The sequence below is a fragment of the Emydura macquarii genome, unplaced genomic scaffold (genome assembly GCF_026122565.2).
Source record: "Emydura macquarii macquarii isolate MOO-44397 ecotype Brisbane River unplaced genomic scaffold, CSIRO-AGI_Emac_v2 contig_1119, whole genome shotgun sequence".
NCBI lineage: Eukaryota > Metazoa > Chordata > Testudines > Chelidae > Emydura > Emydura macquarii.
In genome coordinates, this window is record NW_027131256.1 from 1898474 (window position 1) to 1920976 (window position 22503).

The 22503-nt window shown below is 43.1% G+C and overlaps 1 protein-coding gene across 1 annotated transcript in view; it reads left to right on the forward strand.

The window, feature by feature from the left end:
* TBX15 (T-box transcription factor 15) overlaps positions 1–21599 on the forward strand; it is a 116342-nt gene extending 94743 nt beyond the window's left edge. The window contains exon 8 of the mRNA XM_067546365.1: positions 19370–21599. Within this exon, the coding sequence (XP_067402466.1) occupies positions 19370–20154 (785 nt within the window). The 3' untranslated portion in view covers positions 20155–21599. The remainder of the gene's footprint in view (positions 1–19369) is intronic.
* Positions 21600–22503: the final 904 nt, after the last annotated feature.

Genomic DNA, 22503 nt, shown 5'->3' on the forward strand with positions numbered 1-22503 from the left:
AGCTATTTGGAGATAGTTATCTCAATGTGAAAACACACTTTTTTTGTGTGCACAGTGAAGACAAAGCATTTACTAGTTGGCTTCACTGGATTCTGCAGTGACATAATAATGCTAGCTACACACAGGATTAAAACTCAGACTCTTCTGTCATGCAACAGACTGCGGGATCACAAGTACAAGAATGTGACTTCGTTTCCCTGAAAGCTAATAGAAATACAGAACAGAAGTAGCCATGGACATTTCTTTGTAACTAGGCCCTTAAAGTTTGCTGCAGTGTGAAAATCTCATTTTAAGTACAGTGGTAATGTATCACAATCTGGCCCAAAGCGATGAGGAATTTACATCTTCTTGTGTTGAGTAATTTCTTACAGTTGACTTCAGTGGACTACTCATGGCAGGAGGTACCATTTATTCACTGTGAGTAAAGATATCACAAACTGGCCTTTTATATTCAGATATAAATGCAAAAAAAAAAAAAAAAAAAATCCCCATCTTTTCATGTTAAGGTTGTGCAGTTAAGCAGCCAAAAGAAAAGAAATGCAAACAGTCAGACTGAATGCACAATCTTAAGGCCACTTTCTCTAGTCTGAGTTGTGCTTGTCACAAGACCAAAATAGGTCTCCAAGGTCTTAGGTCAGGGATGGATCTAGCCCCATCATAAATTACAGCATCTTGAAGGCTGCTAAAATTTATGCCCTGCTATTTATGGACAGTTCCAATAGCTAAAGATTGTTGGAGTATAGTGATGCATCAGCCACGTACCTTTTCTCCAGAGAATGCACACTGCTGGAGAAGGGTCAGAAGACGGGTTAGCATAGAGGTGCTATTCTGGCTCTGCATTACCTGGGATTTTCTTTTGCACCAGTGTAATCCCCAAGTAGCCTGTTTGGCCAGCTTTCCAGTGGACAGAGTTATGTCAGTCTTCTTATACATGCTCATTTCCTGATCACAAACTGTTTCTCAAATAGTACAAATAGAAGAGAGTGCATTTTCTATAACCTTGGTGACCCATGGCTAAGAAAACCTGTGATCCTGTAGTTAAAGACTGTTTAATGCCTGGAGTCCAAAACATTCTTTACATGGACCACATCTTAATAAAAAAAATTGTCTTATGGACACCTCCCCTCCTACTCATGATCATTAAAGCAACACCCTCCCCCCCATCACTGCTGATTGGCTGGACTACTGGCTTCCTCTTTGTACTGTTCACTTCCCCTTCCATTGGTTACCAGATAACATCCTAGTAGCAACTACAGCAGTTGCTTACATGGTAAAGTAATATTAGGAAAGGAAAGTATTTCATGTAGCTTTAGCTTCTTTTAATGCAATTTGGCAGCTGAAAAACCAGGAAGAGAGCCAGTATGATGTGACTGGCCAGCTCCCTGCAGCCCATCACTAATTGCCCTACAGACCACTAGGTTCAGGATGGCCTTAACTAAAGCTGTCCCCATTTGGGTTTGATTTGCCAAACTTGTATCTAAATAGTTTTAAAACTACATGACTGATTTTCTTCAGACTCGACTGGTTTGGGGCTCTTGTGAAGCCTTTGAAGAATCATGCCATGCTTAAACACTGAAAATTTTAGGTCCTGATTCTCCAGAGCATTAGATCTGCTTTGTACCAAAGCAACTCTAAAGCTGGCGAATCCTGCTACCTAAAGATTTGCCCTGCCAAAGGGAATCCTCAAGTGGCTAGAGCCTCCATAGTGGTTTCCACACTCCTCTCCCCAGCCTGTGGGACAGAAGACCTAACTGTGGCACTTGTATGTCCACCACCAGCTGCTGGAACAGATCCCGAGGGCCATTGGCAGACAGCACAGATAGAGTAGACCCAGGATTGCTGGACCCAGGGGTTGAAGCCATCTCTCAGACTTATGCTGAACAAGCCATTTGGTGTCCTTAGCTACTCATTTCCTTGCTTTTGACCACTCGGGTTGCATAAATGATGTGATAGGTATGGTTAAGATTCAGTCAGATATTTTACTAAAAGTCAGGGACAGGTCACGGGCAATAAACAAAAATTCATGGAATCCTGGGACCTGTCCCTGACTTTTACTAAAAATACCCTGGGGTAGGGGAGACAAACAGAGTGCTGCTGGGACTTGCAGCTGCTCCAGTGGCAGGGGCTGACAACGGCTGCTTCAGCGGGCTGACTGCCGGTCAGCTGTTTATTCAGCAGCCCCCTGGGGCAGCTGCCAATCAGCTCTTTGTTCCATGGGCAGCCGCCAATCAGTTGCTCCAGCCCTGCCCCGGAAGAAGTCACAGAGGTCCCAGAAAGTCATGGAATCCATGACCTCCGTGACAGAATCATATCCTTAGTGATAAGTAAATATATGGTTACTGGTCAGCATGCTTGACTCCAGTGGGAGCTATTTAGGGCTCAGTACTTCTGAAGATCATCCAGCTGGCTTATTTAGGGGGCTAAATATGGATGTAGGGGCCTAACTGTAGGCCCCAAGTTTGAAAATTTTGGGCTGAATGTAGCTCTCATCTGCACCTTGAGATCTATGATTTGGAAAATGTAGGGCATTATTTTAATACACGTGCACGTGAATTGTGCACAGAGCATGCTGTTGCCTCCTAAAATGGGTGATTGTATGGCATCTGTGACTGAGAGACTGACAAACTGCAGCAATCCATTTGCTTCCCCGAACTGCATATTTTGTATGCAAGGTAAGTGTCTGTTTTGGGAGGAGACCCTTTGGGACACCCATGAAATGTACATTTCCTGATATGGCCGTGAGCCTGAGGCAAGTAAATTCAAGAATTCTGAGCTGGAAAGAGGAAGGAGTGTTGTAAGACTGTAATAGCAATAAAGTGTGGTTGTTGCAGGATCTCATTCTTGTTAGGAATAAAGACCAGGCCCACACAGACTCTTCCTATTACTCCAAGTGATATGGCTGTTCTATGCCATTAGTAGCGTACAACAAACCACAGAATTCTATTAGCCAGGAATCCTGCCAGTATATCCTGATAGTGGATTTTTAATAGCACCCACTTACTGCTCAATGAAGTTAAAAACCATGATTTCCAGGGCATAGGAAAAGCAACAATGATGGAGCAAAATCAGCAGATACATTGAGGGCAGCATAAAAGCTATTAAAACCAGTATTTCCTGCTGGCCATAAATAGTATATGAGAAGCGACCTGCATTTGGACCATCACGGCTTGCCTGTCGGACTCTTAAAAAATAGAGTTTATAGTTCTGTAATGCAATTTTTAACTCTTATTCTCATTTACTTATTTTCTCTCGTGATGGAAATGGTGTCTAGAAACACAGAGCCCCGGATCCACAAATATACTTAGGCCCTTCATTTCCAGTTCTAGGCTCCATTGTGATCCACAAAACTCCCATGTGGTTGTTGCCCAACTCCGTAGGTACCCAAACTCACTCAGCACAAAACTTTTTGCAGTAAAAGTTCCTTCAGTGCCTAGATTGCTGCCTCTGAGTCTGTGCTCTGCTGCCTCCCTCTAAGTGTCAAGACACCAATCTCCCACCTACGCACCAAAAGTGATTCATGATCTGGGGGAAGACAAACATTTGGCCGCCTATCTTGCCTGCGGGGACTCTAACCCTCTGAGCATGCCTAGAAGATTGGGTAGAATTCAAAATGTGGCCAGAGAAGGAGGTGGTGGTGCTGCCCATGCCCACCTTATAGCTTTTAACGTAGGTGTTAGAGCACTCACCTGGGATGTGGGAGACCTGGGCAAAATGAGTCACGCATCTCTGAGCAGAGTTCTCTAACCACTAAACGATGGGCTATTCTAGTACAAAGTGCCCTCAGGCTCTGACACTCTCCTGTTAAAGTTATTCTGCTTTGTGTAACTAATGAATGAGCCATTGGAACTGGGGGACTGGACCCTGAGTTTCCCACCCCCAAGATGGGTGCCCTAATCACCATGTGCACGCTCTTCCTCTCTTTTTTGCCCAGTGACTCTCAAGTATTTAGCCACAGTGGAACAGCGTCAACAGGAGAGACTGAGGGAGTCCCCCCATCAGACTATCCCATAGCTCAGTGGTTCAAGCATGCAGCTGGGAAGTAGGAGACCCCTGTTAAAATCCCTTTTCTCCCCTCAGGCAGAAGGGGGAATTGAACTGGGGTGGGGGTTCTACATCCCAGGTGAGTGCTCTAATCACTGAGCTAAAAGTTGCATGGTGGGAACTGCTACATCCACTTCTTCCTTCTCTGGTGGGTTTGTGTGGAGTGAGGCAGGTGCCTCAGTCCTTCTGACAAACAACTACTTAGGTACCTAAGCTGCCTGGCTCCAGAAGAGGGGGTCCTATCTGTCGATCACTAGCACAGATGGGCGCTTCCTGCAGCCTGGACTTAGATGACTAGATCTGTCAGAGGGGAGCATTTGAGGATACATCCTGCTCATTGGCATCTCCCATTGGCTATCTTAGGCAGCTCACCACCTAGCATGCTGGCTTTTCTGGATCACATTCTTAGATGTCTATTCATTGCATTGGGGATCTAGGCACGCATCTCAGGGTTTGTGGATTGCAGTGTTATTCCTGTGATTTTTCTAGGCGCCTAGGTCTCTTTGTGGCTCTAGTCCAGAGACCCTTTCCAAAATAGATCTTGTCAAACAAATCTGATTTCATTCTTTGATGAGATTACAAGTTTGGTTGATAAAAAGTGCTATGTAGATGTAATATGCTTAGACTTTTGTAAGGTGTTTGACTTGCATGACATTCGGATTAAAAATTTAACCCTATACAATAGTAATAAAACACATGTTAAACGGCTTAAGAATTGGCTAACTGACAGATTCCAAAAAGTATTTGTCAATGGGGAAATCATCATTGAATGGGTGTGTTTCTTATGGGGTTCTACAAGGACCAGTTCTAGGCCCGGTGCTATTCAACATTTTTATCAATGATCTGGAAGTAAATATAAAATCACTGCTAATAAAATCTGCAAATGACTCAACGTTTGGACGAGTGGTAAATACTGATGAGGACAGGGCAGTCCCACAGCATGATCTGGGTCCCTTGGTAACATGGGCCTTGTGGACGAGACCCTGGAAGCAGGGGGCAGCATCCGGGCTTCTCCCTCTGGGTCCTTCTCAGAGGGGGACTACAGCTAGCAGTCTCGAGCCCCTTTCCTGGGCAAGCAATCTTTCGCCCGGCCCTCGGGCAGGGCTAGCAAAGTAAGCAGGCCCACTGTCTGGAGTGGTATGGAGGGTGAGGCTCTCTCAGGGTTGTTAGGTAACGGGTTAGGGGGACGCAGGCCCACCTGTCTCCACTGTATCCCAGCCCAGGGCCCTTGCAATGGCAAAAAGCGTTTGCCACGGGGTTGGCAGGGCTCCTGCCACAACACGCCGCCTGCACTGCCCCAGACTCAGCCACAAACTTATGGCTGCCCCTGGGCTTCTTCCTCCCCGAAACCCCCGGTACCTGCCTCCTTCAGGTTGCTGGGATGTGCTAGCCCTACTAGGCCCTCCTCATCCATGGGTGACAGCGCCAGCAACTCTATGGGTTCCTCCATGGAGGGCAGCTCTTCCAGGTCCTCCAGCCCCCAGGCTGCAGGCAGGGCCGGTAGGTTCTCCGGGTCCCAGGCCCTGTACTGCTTGGGTCGGCCCTCCGCCGGCTCCCAGGCAGCGGGGTAAGACCAGCTGCTCCTTGTCAGCATGGGTCTGTGACCTGGCCTTAGCTGGGAGCTCAGGGGAGAAGCACCCTTTTCCCTCAGCTATCCTCTCTTGACTGGGCTCTCAGGCCTGGGTTTTAAAGGCCTGGCTCCGCCCCCCTGCTTCCGGTCAGGTGGTGTCCCTGGGGCTTCTAAAGGCCTGGACTCGCCCACCTGCTTCCAGCCAGGGGTTTTCCTTTGGGGCTCTACCAGCCAGGCTGGGTCTGGCTCTCCCTCTCAGAGGGGGACCACCCCTCCTGGCTACAGGCCTATTAAAACAACATGTATTTTAATAGAGCTAATTGCAAGGTCCTACATCTAGGAACAAAGAATGCAAGCCACACCTACAGAATGGGGAACTGTATCCTGGGAAGCAGGGACTATGGAAAGGATTTAGGGATCATACTGGACAAACAACTCAACATGAGCTCCCAGTACAGTGCTGTGGCAAAAAGGGCTAAAGCGATACTTGGAAGCACAAACAGAGGCTTAGCATGTAGGAGTAGGGAGGTGATTTTACCTCTGTACATGGCATTGGAGAGACCTATACTGAAATACTGTGTCCGGTTCTGGTGTCCACATTTTAAAAAGAATGTTGAAAAATGGGACAGCATGCAGGAAAGAACCACAAAAATAGTTTGAGAGCTGAAGAAAATGCCTTATTCTGAGAGACTTAAAGAAGTCAGTCTGTTTAGCTTATCATAAAGAAGATTGAGAGGTGACTTGATTAGAGTATAAGTACCTTTATAGGGAGAAAATACTGGGTACTACAGGGCTATTTAACCTAGCGGATCCTCAACAACTTTCCATGGCAATGAGATCCATAGTTAAATCATACGTTGTGTGAAAAAGTGTTTCCTTTTATCAGTTTTGAATTTGCCACCTTTAACTTATGTCTCCCTGTTGTGTTATGACGCAAGAAGAAAAGAAGCTGCTGATTGTCTTCTCTATAGCGTTAATTCTTTTACAGCCTTTATTTTACAGACTCTTCATACGAGAGTTTTGTCAGGCCCTTAATCTTTTTCTTTACACTTTTCTCCATCCTCTAATTCTTCAGTATCCTTTTTGAGATGGGGGTGACCATTACTGCTGGCAGTATTTGGCTGAGGCCACACCATTCACTTATATAAGGGCATTATAATATTTCCCATATTATTCTCTGCCCTAATCCATAGGCATCCTAACATTTTTTGCTTTTTTACCCGCAGCTGCACATTGGCAGAGCACACTGTGACATTGCCCAGAATCAAACGTCTAGTGCAGTGGCTGCTGTTGTGCTACACAACATTGCAGTTTAAAAAAAAAACCAACGGGTTTCTGTTAGCATTTGAAATTGCACAAATGATACCGCAAACACTTACACATGTGTGTAGTTTTCCTAACGCATGTATCTTACTGAATTCATAGGGACGCAGCAGGAAAATTAATCACGTATGGGAGCCAGTGCAGAATTAGTGCTTTAGAGGTCACCACATGGACCTTCTAGTCTTCTGCTTCTGTGTGAGGACCCAGCATGCCCTTCACGGCTGAGCACAGAATGTTTCCTGAGGCGCAGAGGGTCCAAATGAGTCCCAGTTTTACAATAAGTGGAGTTTGCCACCATGGCAACAGATCTTCATCTAGCTTAAAACACAAAACCAAAACAAAACCTGACAGATGCTTAGAAAATATAATGGTTCAGGAAAAGCTGAACTTTCAAAGTATGATGTCACCATCATTGAAATCTACTTATTACCAGGGAAAAAAGAACTTGGGATTATTGAATGCATATGGCAATGAGATGGGGGGAAAGCCAAGAATCTATTAAACTCTTTAATTGGAATATATTTTTGAAATTTAGACTGAACCTGATCCAGATTCTCATTATTAAAAAATATGTGGCTTGGTTTCTTGACTCTAACAAAGAACATAAAACAAATAATAAATGAAATAAGAGTTCCAATAACTCTGGACTATGTCACTTTCCAACACTGAAAGATCTGTTGCTGGCTCTTCTGTACAAGACAGTAAGATGAGCAGATCTCTACCAATGATTGTAAGAACATAGATGAAACAAGCTGGATTAGACATTAAATTCCTTTTCTCACCAATACTGTGGTAATGATGCTGATGCTTCATAGGAAAGCAAATGAAATATGCAACAAGTAAAAATGAATGCACCCAGGCAGCTGTGCTCCCACCAGCTTTATTTGTTGAGAGGGATTTTCCGCCTGAGAAGAATTGCAATGCTGGCAAAATATTCATGTGAACTATGTTTTCATTCAACTATGTGAATATTCATGTGAACTATATTCATTCAACTATGTTGTACCCCTCAAAGTTCCCTCCTCCACTAAAGAGTTATTTTCACATTAAAAAAAAATCCATAAAAATTCAAAGTTTTAATTCCAAACAATGAATTTTAAGGCACCATTCCTTTCAAATGGAACTTCTTTGCTCTGAAATGGGCCTTCGCTGGGAACACTGTACCATCTGCTCCTGAGTCCCATTTCCTACGGCATCCGCATTGATCTCAGATGTCTTGCGTCTCACAGGTGGAGAGGCTGTCTTTCTCCCATGCCACAGCCCATGAATAGCCTTCAAGATTAGGACAAGGAGCTGAAGTAGATCTGGAACGGAATAGGCAGCCAAAGGAGCGTTTGGAGTATTGACGTGATGTGCTTTCACTGCTCTCTCGTGTTCACAGGCAGGCTGCTGTGCCTACTGGAGCTTGTGCAAACTGGAGTTTCAGTGTAGCCCTCACAGTCAGCCCCAGGTAGAGTGCACTGGAGCAGTGTAACTTAGAGCTGACAAAGGCATGGTCCTCAGCCAAAAGGTCGACACAGGAGCTGGCTAATTTACTGGCAAAATGGAGGAAGGCTATAGTTCCAGGAACAGAGATGAGTGCAAAAGGAACTGAGACTGAATGGTACTTTGAAGTTGAAGGACAGAGGCCCTGAATTGAGAGTGATGATGATTGTCTAGTTAGTCTTTCTCTAAGTGTTCCTCTCTTCCTATAGGCATCACTTCTGGTTTTTTTAGGCTGCGTTTGAGCCACTTGCTGTTCAGCACTGTTTATGCTTATTTCCGTCAGGCCCCAGTAACCCTGGGTCACTGCCATGATCACATTTGCTAAAAAAAAAAAAAAGATTGTGAGTGAAAGTGTATGTGTGGTTGGGTGTTTGTGCTAGAACGTAAATGAGATTGAGCCCTGCAGGACTCCAGATACAAGGGCTCTTGAGGGGAAAGAAGGAGCAGTTGCTTGTCAAGTCTCTTTGGGATTTGTCTGAGATCCCCAAAAGAGTTTCTCCTATGAGAACATAGTTGAAGAAGTCAAAGGCAGCTAAGAGATCCATGGATGTGTATGCTTGGATATTTGCCCCCTGATCATTGCCATGATTTTTTTATCAAGTGTCACAAGAGCTATCATGGTGCTCTCTCTGGTCTGAAAATCAATTCTGAGTGCTCTCGGATAATTGCAGAGGTCAGATGTTAGGGTTTGGTCTCCATTATCATCTTGATTAGTTTGCCCTAGAAAGAGACGTTGGAAACAGGGCAATTGTTGGCAGAATTATTGGAATGAAGTGCTGGTTTCCTAAGAGTGAGTCAGGCTAATGCATATGGCCAGCATTGCCTCCTTTAAATGAGGACAAACTGAGCTAGCGTCTGGTTGCTTGGCAAACTGTTGCATTTTGGGGATGCTGCAGTATGGTGCTCCAGAACCTAAACTTCCATAGTTAAAAGTTCAGATAACCTTCCATATGCGACCTAAATGTAACCAGTGCAGTGCAGTACTATTGCTGACCAGGCCTTGGGCAGTCAGATCTAGCAGTAAAAGTGAGAGTTTGGCCTACTGGTTAGAGCTGGGTGCAGAGCATGTGGAGTCCAGAAAATGAGCTGAGGATCAGTACCGGAGAGACAGAAACCGAATGCCAGAACCTGAGGGTCATCCAGAATCATAAACCAGAGGCAGAGCTGAGGGTCAAAGCCATAGGGAACCGGGGGCTGGAGCAGAGAAGAAGCAGAGGCTGGAACAAGGGCTGGAGCAAGGGCAAGCACAGCTGCAGGCCTGGTGTGTGCTGGGCAGCCACTGACCTGCTGTGGGGGCCAGGCTTATAAGCAGGCCTGCTACACCAGCAGCCAATCAGGGGCCGTGGCCACGCTGAGAGTTCTAAGGCAGCGCAGCAGGGCTGATTGGTTGCCTAGCAACACAGTTAGTAAAGGAACAGGCCAGCAGCTGTTCCTCACTGGTTTGGTGCCTGACAGCGTCCCCTATCCTTCTGGGTTGCCTGCCAGGTGACCTTGGAATGGGTTTCTTGGGGCAGGTCTGGGGCCTGGTTGTGTTCCATGGATTCCCACGAACACTCCTTAGGGCCATATCCCTCCCAGTCAGTCAGATATTGGAGTCCTCCCCGGACTTGGTGGGATTCTGGAATTTGCTGGCCCACGTGTTCCTCTTGGCCCTGTCTGGTTATCAGCAGAGCGGGAGGAGTAGTGCGTTGTGGAAAGGGAGTCTCAATTAAAAGTTTCAATAGAGAGATGTGGAACACAGCGTGGATCTTGAGGGATTCTTCCAGCTGCAGTGAAAGGCTACCAGGGTAATTTGTTCCGTGATTGCAAAAGGTCCCCAAGTATTTGTGGTCCAGTTTTGTGGATGGACAAATGGAAGCAAGGGTTTTGGGTGGACTGCCAAACCTTATCCCCTACCTTGAGGTTAAGGGTCAGCTGACAGTATTGGTCAGCATGGTGCTTGTATGCTGTCTTAGTCCGTCTAGCCAGTGCCTGAGTTCTTGATGGACTGGGTGGATGTGTGTGATGAGATCAGCACGGTGGGCATTCGCCAAGAAAGGGATCTGGTGGGTCATGGCATGCGTGGACTTGTCAGCAAATTCTGCTTGGGAAGTACGTGCCTGTCAATCATCCTGCTGGCAATTTAGGAGCAGAATAGGTATTGCTCCAGGACCTGATTCACTCTCTCAGCCTGATAATAGGGTGGTTTGCAATCGAGTTGCAAGGTTCAGTGCCCAGGAGATACAGAAATTCCTCACAAAAGCAGGAAAGGAATTGAGACCCTCAGTGAGATATTACACTTTTGAGCAGTCCATGAAGGTTGTCTTCAAATCGATGGCTGTTTCCTGGGCAGTCGGGAGACCATGACATGGTGTAAAATGTGCCACCTTTGTCAGGTTATTGACTACCACTAGAGTTGTGGTGTATCCTTGGGGAGGGTGGTAGCTCCATGATGACATCTGTCAACATGATGGACCAAGGCTGAGGTGGAATGGGCAAGGGCTGAAGGAGACAGCATGCACTCACATGGGGAATTTTGGTCTGAGCATAGCAGTCAAAGGATTGGACACAGGTTGCTACTGATGCATGGAGGTCTGGCCACTAGAAACTCCTTGACACCTGGGTCTGTGTCTTGAATCAACTGAAAGACCTCCCAGAGAAGAATTTTGGCAGATTCGTAGACCTTGCAGCCTGGACTGGCCATTGGGTATGTAAATGTGCCCCTTTTGATACATAATTCCTTCATGGAGCGTGAAAGTCAAGGCAGTCTGGGCACCGGCATTGTCTAGAGCTTGGCAGATCTGAACTGCAAAGGGATCATTGGGCAGCAGAGCACATATGGAGTGTAGCAGGTCGTAGACAGTGGTACCCGAGATGAAAATCGATGGTTTGAGGATCACGGATGGTGTCTCTCGGTTACATACACAACACTCCCCCTCTTCCTTTCCATTCCTGGTCCTGGGGCTGTAGGTCACCATGAATTCGATTCATGGGAAGAAGTAGGACTAGTGGGCCTGTCGCTGATTTGGATGCTGAGCTGTCTTCAGGAATTCAAAGTTTTTGTGGTCAGTGAGGACTTGAATGGGAATCTGGAACCTTTCAGGAGATGCCGACCATTCCTCAAAGACTGCTTTGATGACTGGTAGCTCTTTATCGAGGATATCATAGTTTTCCTCCACTGGGGTGAGATTGCACTAATAAAAAGTGCAAGGGTGCAGCTGACCATTGGAAGCTGTTTGGGAGAGGTCATGGGCAGTGAGCCAGGGCATTCCCAGGATGACGGGAAAGTGGGGGGCTTGAATCAACCTGAACTGAAGCATCTCCCAGTGATCCTGAAAAGTAATGACCACTAAGGGGTGGTCTGGTGGATGATCGTCACCAAGGCAAGGAATGACCTATCAATGGTTTCCACTAGATCCAGGATATTCTTACACACAGCAGAGATCCCGTGGACCTCAGCCACATCTTACTCCATAAAATTACCTGGGGTCCATGAGTCCACCAGAGCCTCCAGGTGAACTGCTGGTGTTAATTCTGAAGCCTTATTCCAGAATTTAAATATTAGCAATTTCACTGCTGGCCAAATCAGACAAGAAAGGAAGGGATAGTCATATTATGAAGTTTTACACAATCTACTGTGAATGGCATCTCATGATGTGATGGCATCATATGAGTGGAGCTTGGTCTGTGTTGGGCTTGGGATACTACTACTATATTTCCCACAATTCAAAAATCTTGGTCAGCAGGAGGCCTGTGGGGCACGGATCTGCTTAGCATGTACTGGCCTAAAGTTTCCAGGGCTTCTACTGGACTGGACTGAACTCTATCAAGAATGGTGGAAGGGTCATTGATCTTTGTCTCAATCTGGTTTCTTTGGTGCTGATGATGCCATCTCAGATTTGATTAACCTTAGCAGCAAAACTGAAAGATTTCCTTGACGATATCGATATCAGACACTGAGGGGAGTCACAAGTGTTCATTATCTGCATCCATTCTTTGATATACTTCATTGGCGCAGTGGCCATTTTGTGGCCAGTGTATCCATGATTGTGCCAAAATGATTGTTGTAATGGTCAGTGCACTATTCTTGCTGCTGGACAGTTTTTCCTCTAAGATATCCTAAAAGCTCACTTGATCAAGCCGCCTACAGGGATGAATCAGATTAACAGGTCTGTATCTGAATTGGGGAAGTAGGAAACTAATGTCTGAACATGGTATATGGTCCAGGAAAGAGGTCTGTTTATTACATTACTGCTGTCTACATCTAGGCTGGCAATCAGATGTCTTGAGCATCTGATTGAGTAAATGTGGAGGCAGTACAGGAAATCCTACGATTGCCATGATGGATACAAACCATTGTGTGACAGATTGTCCATATGGGTATTACTGTCTCTTTTCCTTTAAGAAATCACAGCCTACTGATTAACATCCAGGACTGGGCGCCTAGTGTCATGGGTTCTTAGCCCCTTTTTGGGTTTGTCCACATTAGTACTACACAGTTTTCTCTTAACTTCAGATTGCTAACATGTTTTAAAATCCTGGTGTAAACAAGGCAAGTTGTTGCTTTAACATGATGGTTGGTCAAGGTGAACTATCGGGGGACCCTACAGAAATGCTATAGAAATGGAAAGTATTATTGTAACTGGTTCTAAATGTACTGATACTTCCACCAATTTTAAACTTTGAAGCATCTTAAAAGAAGTGACTGTTCAGCTTTCATTATCTCCTTCTAGCTTTGAATATCTCAATGTCTAATTCTTTGTCTGTGTGTCCTCTAATAAGTCCTTTCTCCTCCTCAATCCATCCCTGTAACCATCTTTGTTGCCTTTTTGTGGATCTTTTCATAGAATCATACATAAGACAGAAAAGAGCTTCAGAGAAATCCTGGCTGTTTCCCTGCCAGTGCAACAACTGTGCAAACAGCCTTTCAGACTCATCTCTATCCTTGTTAAAAGGTTGCAGTGAATGGATAATTTGATGATTGGCCAAAAAATTGTAGTAAGGAAACAAGTAGGTATGTTCTTATGGAACAAAACTTTATGGAGAAACAGATCAGTCTCATCACCTCATGAAAAGGGATGGTATAGTTCTCAGAACCGAGAAAGAAAGACGATTTAGTCTAGCATGTTGCAGACCTTGGAAGCAATTTGTATTGCTTCCATTCTTAGCTTTCTGATAATCACGGGTGGAAAATTCCATTGACTTTTGCAGGAAATATGGGACTGGATTCCAGTGACTCACAAATTCAATACTCAGCATTCTGGGGATAATCAGCACAGGAATGACAGCCTGGACAGAACTGCTAAGCCCAGGTCATTGCTTTTTTTATGAACACTGTGGACTCCTTTTCCACTGGAAGGTCACATGGCACTGCACCTGCTGGGATTGAGAAGCCTAGAAAGAGGCATCAAAGTTATGTTGTTTCCAAAAGTCTTCACTGATGGAGACACAGTGCAGGAGGAAAAAAGAAACTAAGTTAATCTGAAAGGTTGCAGGGGTAATGTGATGAAGAACTCTCTGGTGTCTCTCGTCTTCCCATCTTTCTGCCTTTTTTAGATTTCTGTGCAACTGAGTTCTTGAAAATTATGCAAAGCAGACAGAGATGTAGAGAGAGCATGAGACGGTGAAATCTGTTGCTTGTCAGTCATATTTGCAATGCAAAGTTTGGAAGGACAACAGAAAGGGAGGTGAGGATCTTTTAGTCTCAATATATAGTTTTCGGTTACAGCAAGTGAAAATCTGTCATATTAAACTAGCTACTTCAGCTTCAGGACCTCCAGTGGAGTTTAATTAATGCAGGAATCCGGTATTATACAAGATTATATTCCTTAAATGGATGGCTAAAGCAAAGAATCTTACTGATCAGCAAAGCATCTGAGCAGTGGAGGATAGTCAGAATAAATATGAACTATGACACTCTTTTTAGAAGTAGATAACAGCAACCACTCAGTAGTGACCAGTATGATTAAAGTAACATAAATTTGCATAAACCCTCACTTATTCATAACCTTCTGAAATGCTCACCTTTGGATTAACATTTTCATTCTTGTTCTCTGTGCAAAGTCAAAGTAGTTTGGAAAGTTGAAATAAGATCTCTTGACTTTTAAATCAAAAGTATGTGTGTGTGCACATGTGTGGAGGGGAAGGGGAAAGGGATTATTATATGTTCTTACGCAACAAATCTTTTTTCTGTATGCATGCAGTCATCAAATGACTGTCATAACTAAATGGGCAAAATTTTGAAAAGCGTCTACTGTGATTTCAGTGGGATTTAGGAGCGTTTGAAAATCCCATTATGCACCTGGGATTATCACCTATCTACATCTTTAGGTGCCTAAATGCCTTTAAAAATCTGGCCCCAAACCCATTTTCAAAAGTGACTTAGGCAGCTAGGCGCCTAAGTGTCACTGAAAGCCAATGTGACTTAGACTCCTAAGTCAAGCTGAGTTTTTTTGATTCAGGATTTGAATGAAAAAATCTGAAAAATAAACCCCAGAACAAAAACTCCAATTAGTTTCTAACCAAAACGGATTTTTGTTTTTGTTGCCAAAATGAAAAATGAAGAACCAAAACAAACCTCCCAAACTTTTTTTTTGATCAAAATCCACCAGAAACAAAATGAAATTTAAACAAATTAAATTTGGTGGGTGTTTTCAGGGTGTTTTTAAATCAGAAATGAATTCTTGGGGGGTGATTTCATGCCGTGTTCAGGGTTTTAAAAATCTTTGTTTAAAAAAAACAACAACATATAGCTAAATTTTGAAATAAAACTCCATTTTGAAATGAACTCTACAATGGTTGAAATAAACTGTTTTAACTATTTCAAGGGGGAAAAAATAATTTTTTTTTCAGCCAAAACAATATTTTGAATTCAATCCACATTCACTAAATGCATTTTTTTGGCAAATTTACTATTAGTTAAACATTCTTTTTCCCAGCTGTATCCCTGAGTGCCTGCATCATGTTTGAAGGCTCCTAAATCAATCAATCAAATGTCTTTGAAAATTGTATCCTAAAGGCTTCTCTACATGCAAATTTGCATCGGTTTGACTAAGGGCTTGTCTACATAGTGGGATAATGCACACTACAGGAGTATGATTTCTAAAGCGCACTAACGTGTTGTGCATTCATTAGCCCATGTAAACCCTGCTGGTACTCACTAAAAGTTCACTTTAAAGCACAGTAGGGAATGTTCAGTGCACACTAGCGGGGTCTACATGGACCAATTAGTGTGCAACGCATTGGTGCACTTTAGAAATCACAACCCTATAGTACGCATTACTTCACCATGTAGACAAGCCCTAAAGGTGTCATTTTAAACCAGTTCATTGAAACCAGTGCAAAAAATTGTTTAAACATGTATTTCAGTGTAAATCAGGCTTTCAGTTTGCCTTATATCAATTAGCAACAGATCTAAGTTAATCCAAAATAAAGCACTCTTAAATCAAAATAAGAGTGTCTACACAAAGGTTTACACCTCTTTAATGAAACATATTATTTAAACCAGTGAAGTTGGTCTGTGACTAAGGCCTAGAATAAATGTTTACTGCTTTTTATTCCTATTAGTCCTGCAGAGATAACATATCTAAAGAGAAGGAGCTGGAATCTGTTCCTTCCTGTGACTCATGAGAAGAACTGTTTACTTAGAATTCCAGTCAATTACACCCATATTGCCAAATCTTAAGGCTTGGGTCAAGTGTGATTAAGGCCTTGTCTACACACAAATGTGCACCAGTTAAACTGGATTAGTTAAATTGATGCAAATCCCTGGGTGGACATTCTTATTTCAGTTTGAGTTTATTTTGATTAAATGTAAACCTATTTTAATTGATTTAAGCTAAATCAAACTATGCCTCATTTAAAATGAAATAAGAATGTCCACACGGCCTTTTGCGCCAGTTTAACTAAATTGGCTTAAAAGCACGTCTTTAATTAAATTGGTGCAATACTATGAGTAGACAAAGTCTTAGTTTAGTGGGACTGCACTTGTTGGACTAAAGTGGGTATTACCCATCTTTGCAAAAACCAGACATGTTTCAACTCTAGGAAAATATGGCTGATATGGGGTACCTTAGTGCTACTCTTGAGGACAGCTCAGTTAATGCAGAATGCAGCTGCTTGTCTTTTAAGCAGGGCAAGCTCATATGAGTAAATAACTCCTGTACTTCTGCCCCATGTTATCTCCCATCCTGCTTCAGGATGGCAAATAAAGATGATGATTATCCTCTATAAATAACCTGCGATCTCACTACTCAAGTGACTACCTCTGCCTCATGCCTATTGTATGTGTTGGGACTTGCCCGAAGACTCTTGTGTTCCATGCTTAGGGTTGAACTCCTGAGGTGGGCAGTCGTCCATTCTGGAATTGCTTCCATTATTGTGTCATTCAGATCTTGGCCATTTTTAGGCCTGATGCAAAATAACTTTCTAGTTTGCCTTTTGTCTTAATTATTGGGTTTTCACTGTTGGTCAATGGATGGGGAGGACTTGTGGTAGAATCACTTTAATCCCTGTTTATGGGTAATCTTAGGTGTGCAATAAAAAGATTTAATTTTGTAATACTACTAACACAGATCTTCCCATCCTGGCTTTGAGGAAGCAGAATGTCTACCATGGCTAAGATTTTATCCCAATTTCTTGAAGAAACATTTTGAGCCTAGCATATATGGCAGCCAGGAATTTATGCTGTTTTTGTACACCGTTTTCGTACATTATTATGGGGTAAGAAGAAGAGCTAAGTGAATTAGTCATAATGAATAATTTATTCAACAATTTTACCACAAACAGATCTCAACATTCTCACAAGTTTCACAGAAATGATTTGTTATTCGTATTTTCCCAAATGCTGTCATCATAATTAATGGCCTGCAGATTGTTCATGACAAGTTCATTTCAAATAATCACGTTTTGACATTTGTGCTGTGTTGGTTATTTACATGTGACACGGTATTGCATCTGTTCCCTAACTGAGTGACTTTTTTATCTAACAAGCAGACAAAGAACTGCAAATTTTACAACAAAATACAAAATTCAGAAATCACTCAGTGAATCTTTGAACATTCAAGCTAAAATGTGCTTTTCATGAGTATGCAGGCTATGAAAGCATGAACACTTGAATGTTCTTGGAAAGTGAAGGTCCTTCAATGCTGTTGAATTAATATTAGCTTTTGAATTTGAATGAATATTTGAGGAGAAATTTTTCTACAGTTTATTCAGCATCAGGTAGAAATTTTCATAGGAGAGGAAGTTAGAATGCTTCAGAGTTGTAGTTTGGGTCTGATAATCACCAGGAATTTGGATGCTTCTCAGAGTTATCCAGGTTGAGTTTGCAGAATCAGACTGTAGATCTCATGAGAACAGGTTATACTTCAAAATGTCCAGGATCTCCTTTTCTGTCCTGGCTGGAAATACCCAAGACCAGCCTTTCTTCTTGTATTTCAGCATTTCTGGTTCTCATTCCAAATAGATGTGAAAATGAAAACAAGATTATTCATTTCTTCCTAATCGACATGTCTCCTTTTGACCTCCCCACTCAGTTTCATCTCAAATACATGATTAGTTTCTAACATAGCATCATCAGTGGCCCACCACCCACTCAGACTCAACATGGTGAAAATGGAACTTGTCTTGCAATCACTGACAATAGCTACACCATCCTCGTCATCCAGGTGCAGAACCTCAGTGCTGTATTCAATCCTCTCTCATTTTTATACCATGTCCAGGCAGTCTCCAACTCCTCTTATTTTTTCCCACTACAGTACCTCAGAATCTGTCCTTTCCTTATGAACTTCACTGACCAAAATACCATGGTCAGCTCTCACCCTAACTGCTGTACTCTCCTCTTCTCTAATACCCCTGCCTCTCCTCTGGCTGCTTTCAGCTTAACCTAAATTCAGTTTCAACAATCATCTTCCTCTCCCTCTGCTCTGGCCCCATCACGCCTCTAATCATATCATTCCACCGGCTTCCCTATACTTCTTCCGCAGAGCTCTTCCGTGCAAACCCTCCAGATAAAGAAATACGTGACATGTAAAAAGAAGCATTTGAAAGACAATATCTTCTACAGTCTGTGCTCTGTGTAAAATTGCACTCCCCAAAGCCATTCCTCCATTTTCCCCCATCCCACATCCCTTCCTACCATGTTCTCTTCTTGTATTTTTGTGTTTTCAGCTTCTTCATGTTATCAGCAAAAAGGGGAAAGGTCCTGGTGTTCTACTTCTCTGTAACGCACCATGCACATGCTTATTATGCAGTATAGTTAATACTGTAATAGAAATGATAATAGTAATTAATAGTGAATGAGGAGTATGCAATCCAGAACCATTTTAAAATGAAAGCAGATGATGGAAGAACCGTATTCAAACATGCCGTTCATCAGCTGTGCAGAACGTAGTGTAGCTTGTAACCATTGTGCATTTGTAGTGTAACTTTTCCTGTGGTTTAAATCAGTAATTTTGACTCCACCATGAGCCATCAAAGAAAATCGCTGAATGCTGTAAAAAATCCTACCTGCTCTTTGTCCCTTCCTGCCACATGATAAATCATGTGTGTAGCAGTGCAGTACAGACTCTGAATAGGCGGTCTTCCTGGAAACCAGCAGAGAGTGAGACAAGACTTTAAAAAAGAGCACACTAGATTAATATCCCTGTACAACACAGAGCTCTTGGCAGATGGAGTTGGTTTTCCCCGCAGCTCTTTTCACTGATCTGGAATTTGCTTTAAGGTGTTTTGCTTTTTTCCCTTATTATATAAGGGAAGAAAAATTGTTTAAAAATCAAATAACAACAAAAGAAGGAGCGAGAAATTTCGTTTGGGAAGCTCAGGTCCTAGCCAAGGGAGGTTAGTTTATATGGTGGCCATTTTGCCGTATGTGTTTGTTTATTAAGAGAAGTTGATTTCTAAGGGGACCATCTTGTTTTACACCTGTATTGTGGACCTTTTAAAATCCTCTTTTGTCTTTTGTTTTTTCAGGGGGCAGCACAGGCACCTCACCAACAACCTCCAGCACCGGGACCCCATCACCCTCTGCCTCCTCTCATCTTCTCTCTCCCTCCTGCTCCCCCCCAACCTTTCACTTGGCCCCCAACACTTTCAATGTTGGCTGCCGGGAGAGCCAGCTGTGCAATCTCAACCTGTCTGATTATCCCCCATGTGCCAGAAGCAACATGGCTGCCTTACAGAGCTACCCAGGGCTAAGTGACAGTGGGTACAACCGGCTCCAAAGTGGCACGGCTTCTGCCACTCAGCCCTCAGAAACCTTCATGCCTCAGAGGACTCCATCCTTGATCTCAGGAATGCCTACTCCTTCCTCTCTGCCTAGCAACGGTAAGATGGAAGCCTTTGGTGGCCAGCTGGGGTCATTCCCAGCCTCTCAGTTTCAATATGTCATGCAAGCAGGCAACCCTGCTTCCACCTCCTCTTCTTCACACATGTTTGGTGGTGGCCACATGCAGCAGAGCTCCTACAATGCCTTCTCCCTTCACAACCCTTACAACCTGTATGGATACAATTTCCCGGCTTCCCCGAGGCTGGCAGCAAGCCCAGAGAAACTGACCACCCCTCAAAGCACTTTACTCTGTTCTTCCCCTTCCAATGGGGCTTTTGGAGAGAGGCAATACCTTTCGACAGGGGTGGAGCATGGGATGCACATGATCAGTCCTCCATCCGGCAACCAGCAAACAGCCAATGCCTGTGACAACAGACAATACGGGGCTGTTCCAGGTGCATCCTCACAGATGTCTGTGCACATGGTTTAACCAATGATTTGTCTCCTTGGAAATGAAGGCAGCAAGTCCCTCATTGTCTCCATGGGTGATCCTATCTCAGTACCTTTTTGCCTTTAAACTTATAGTGGAACTAGTAGTTTAATTATAAATGGAAACACAAGCCATCTATGTTACACTCCAAAGAATCCAACGGAAAGCCCCTGATCTGACACCCATTGCCGCTCATTGTAATCCCAGGCCTTAGCATCTGTAATGGAGTGTCTGTGCCGAATGGACTTTTCAGAGAGAAGGGCATCACTTAAAAGAAGCTGGAGTGAAGCAGAAAAAATACAGTCTATGCATTAACTCTCAATTAGTGTGAACTCTTGATGTTGAGGGAGTCTTGTATGCGTGCTATCTCCTCCATACCAAAGGAAGGAAGTCACTGAAGACTTCGTCATTCAAAGCTGCACTGCCCATGAGAGGCCATTGTTCTAAGGGCCTCACCCTTCCCTGACTTTTCCTTGCTGCCTGAGTGGTTTAGCATATCTCTGAAGTCAACACAAATCCTGTGGTCCCCTCTCCCCGCTCTAGTAAGAGAACTTTATTGCTGAACTGGAACTTCTTTTCCTCAAGAGATATTTACTTTTTGACCATGGCTCTGCCTGCCAGGCAGTTTTCTTTGCATGGGTCAAGCTCACAAAGATGCCATGCCTGCACAAAAAGAGAGAGCCAGAGAACGGCATTTTAACTCATAAATTAAATGTTTCGTTGAACACCCTAGTCAGCAGGGGGTGAACCTCTGCCATACACTGGGGTCCATTTTCAGAATGATGCAGAAGGGAAAAGGTGTCTCAGCTGTGCAACTCCTATTGATGTTACCCAGAGTGGTACAGCTAAAAAGAAACTAAAACCTGTGCTTGGAACATATATGCCCCTCAGCATTCAACTCAACAAGAGAAAAAGCTCCAGACTCAGCTGATGGTGAATGGTGGCAAGAAAAGAGAGCTCTGCTCTTCTGCAGACCTGAAACATATAGTATGGCCAATTTCATCTATCTTGCATGCAAGAGTTTCCATAGAAAACCTTTAGCATTTAAGTAATGTTCAGGGCAGGTGTTCTCCACCCAGCCTGCCATTGGATCTCTGTTTTACCAAATAGAAGTTTCTTTCTTTTCTGTTTTTTTCCCCTCCTTTTTCTTCAAATCCTTTAAAAATAAGAAAACAATTGTAGCTTGGTGCAACCTAAGCATTTAAGTCGTGTGAAAATGCAAATACCAAGTAACAGAATACAGATATGATTGAGATTTGTTTTGAGGTGTTGTATAAATGTATTTATGTGCCTAGTGGGGGATTCAATATTATGAATATAAAAGAGGGCAATAAAAAGGGTATGTAAAATATGTATGAAGAAAAAAAGGTGTATAAAGATTTGCCCTATGCACAGAACTCTGTTTCTAAGTGCCAAGCACAGAATGCGCTAAATAAATCTTTGCAATTGTTTCTTTTGTGTTTTGTTTGTCTGTGAGAGTCAATTCATAGTCTGTGGCCATCAAGTTTTAAAAATGCTGACATGCTTTTATGTGCAAAATCCAGGAATTGCAAACACAAGATTGCCACACATGGAAGTTAAAGAAGGTTCAAATATATGTGCACACATTTGCATGACCAGTTCAGAATTGATCCAATAAAAGAGAAGTGTGCGCCAAGTTAAGAATATTGCTGTGCAGCTGTCATTGTAATAAACAACTTGTGTGGAAGATTCCACTCAAACAAGGACATTTTATACAAATGAAAACCTTAACATAGCTATAATCAGATCTCTCGTTAACTACTAAAACTTCCCCATGGATTTGATTAGTCTCAGGAGATAAGCTGATAGCTGGGGAAAACAGCAGCAATTCCTTTACAGAATAACAACTTCTCAACCAATGTTTTGTTTTTAAATGTTGGAGCTTCACAGAAAGATTTGAAAAGTCAAACATACAGGAATCGTGAGCTGTCTGTGCTAGTAAGAAGGATTATTTTACGTGGAACAAGAGTTCCGGTTTTATCTGTGAACTTATGAAGACCATATTTACAGTTAATTTTAGAATGAACACAGAAAATTACAGATTGTAAATTTTTTTGAAATTCCAATTTTTTTAATTTGTCAACTTTTCTGTTGCATTATATTCCTACATACGTTGTAGCCGAGTTAAATAATACCTCAAGCAATGGAAAAAGCTGAAAAATGCAGTTTTACAGCTCATAGCTTGTCCAGTGTTAAATGAAAAATGTTCTCTGAATTGTGAATTGTTTCTGGGAAGAAGGAAAACATGTTGGAAGTTAATTCTCTAAACATTTTTTAAAGAGGAACATAGGAATTGTCACACTGGGTCAGACTTGTGGTCCATCTTGT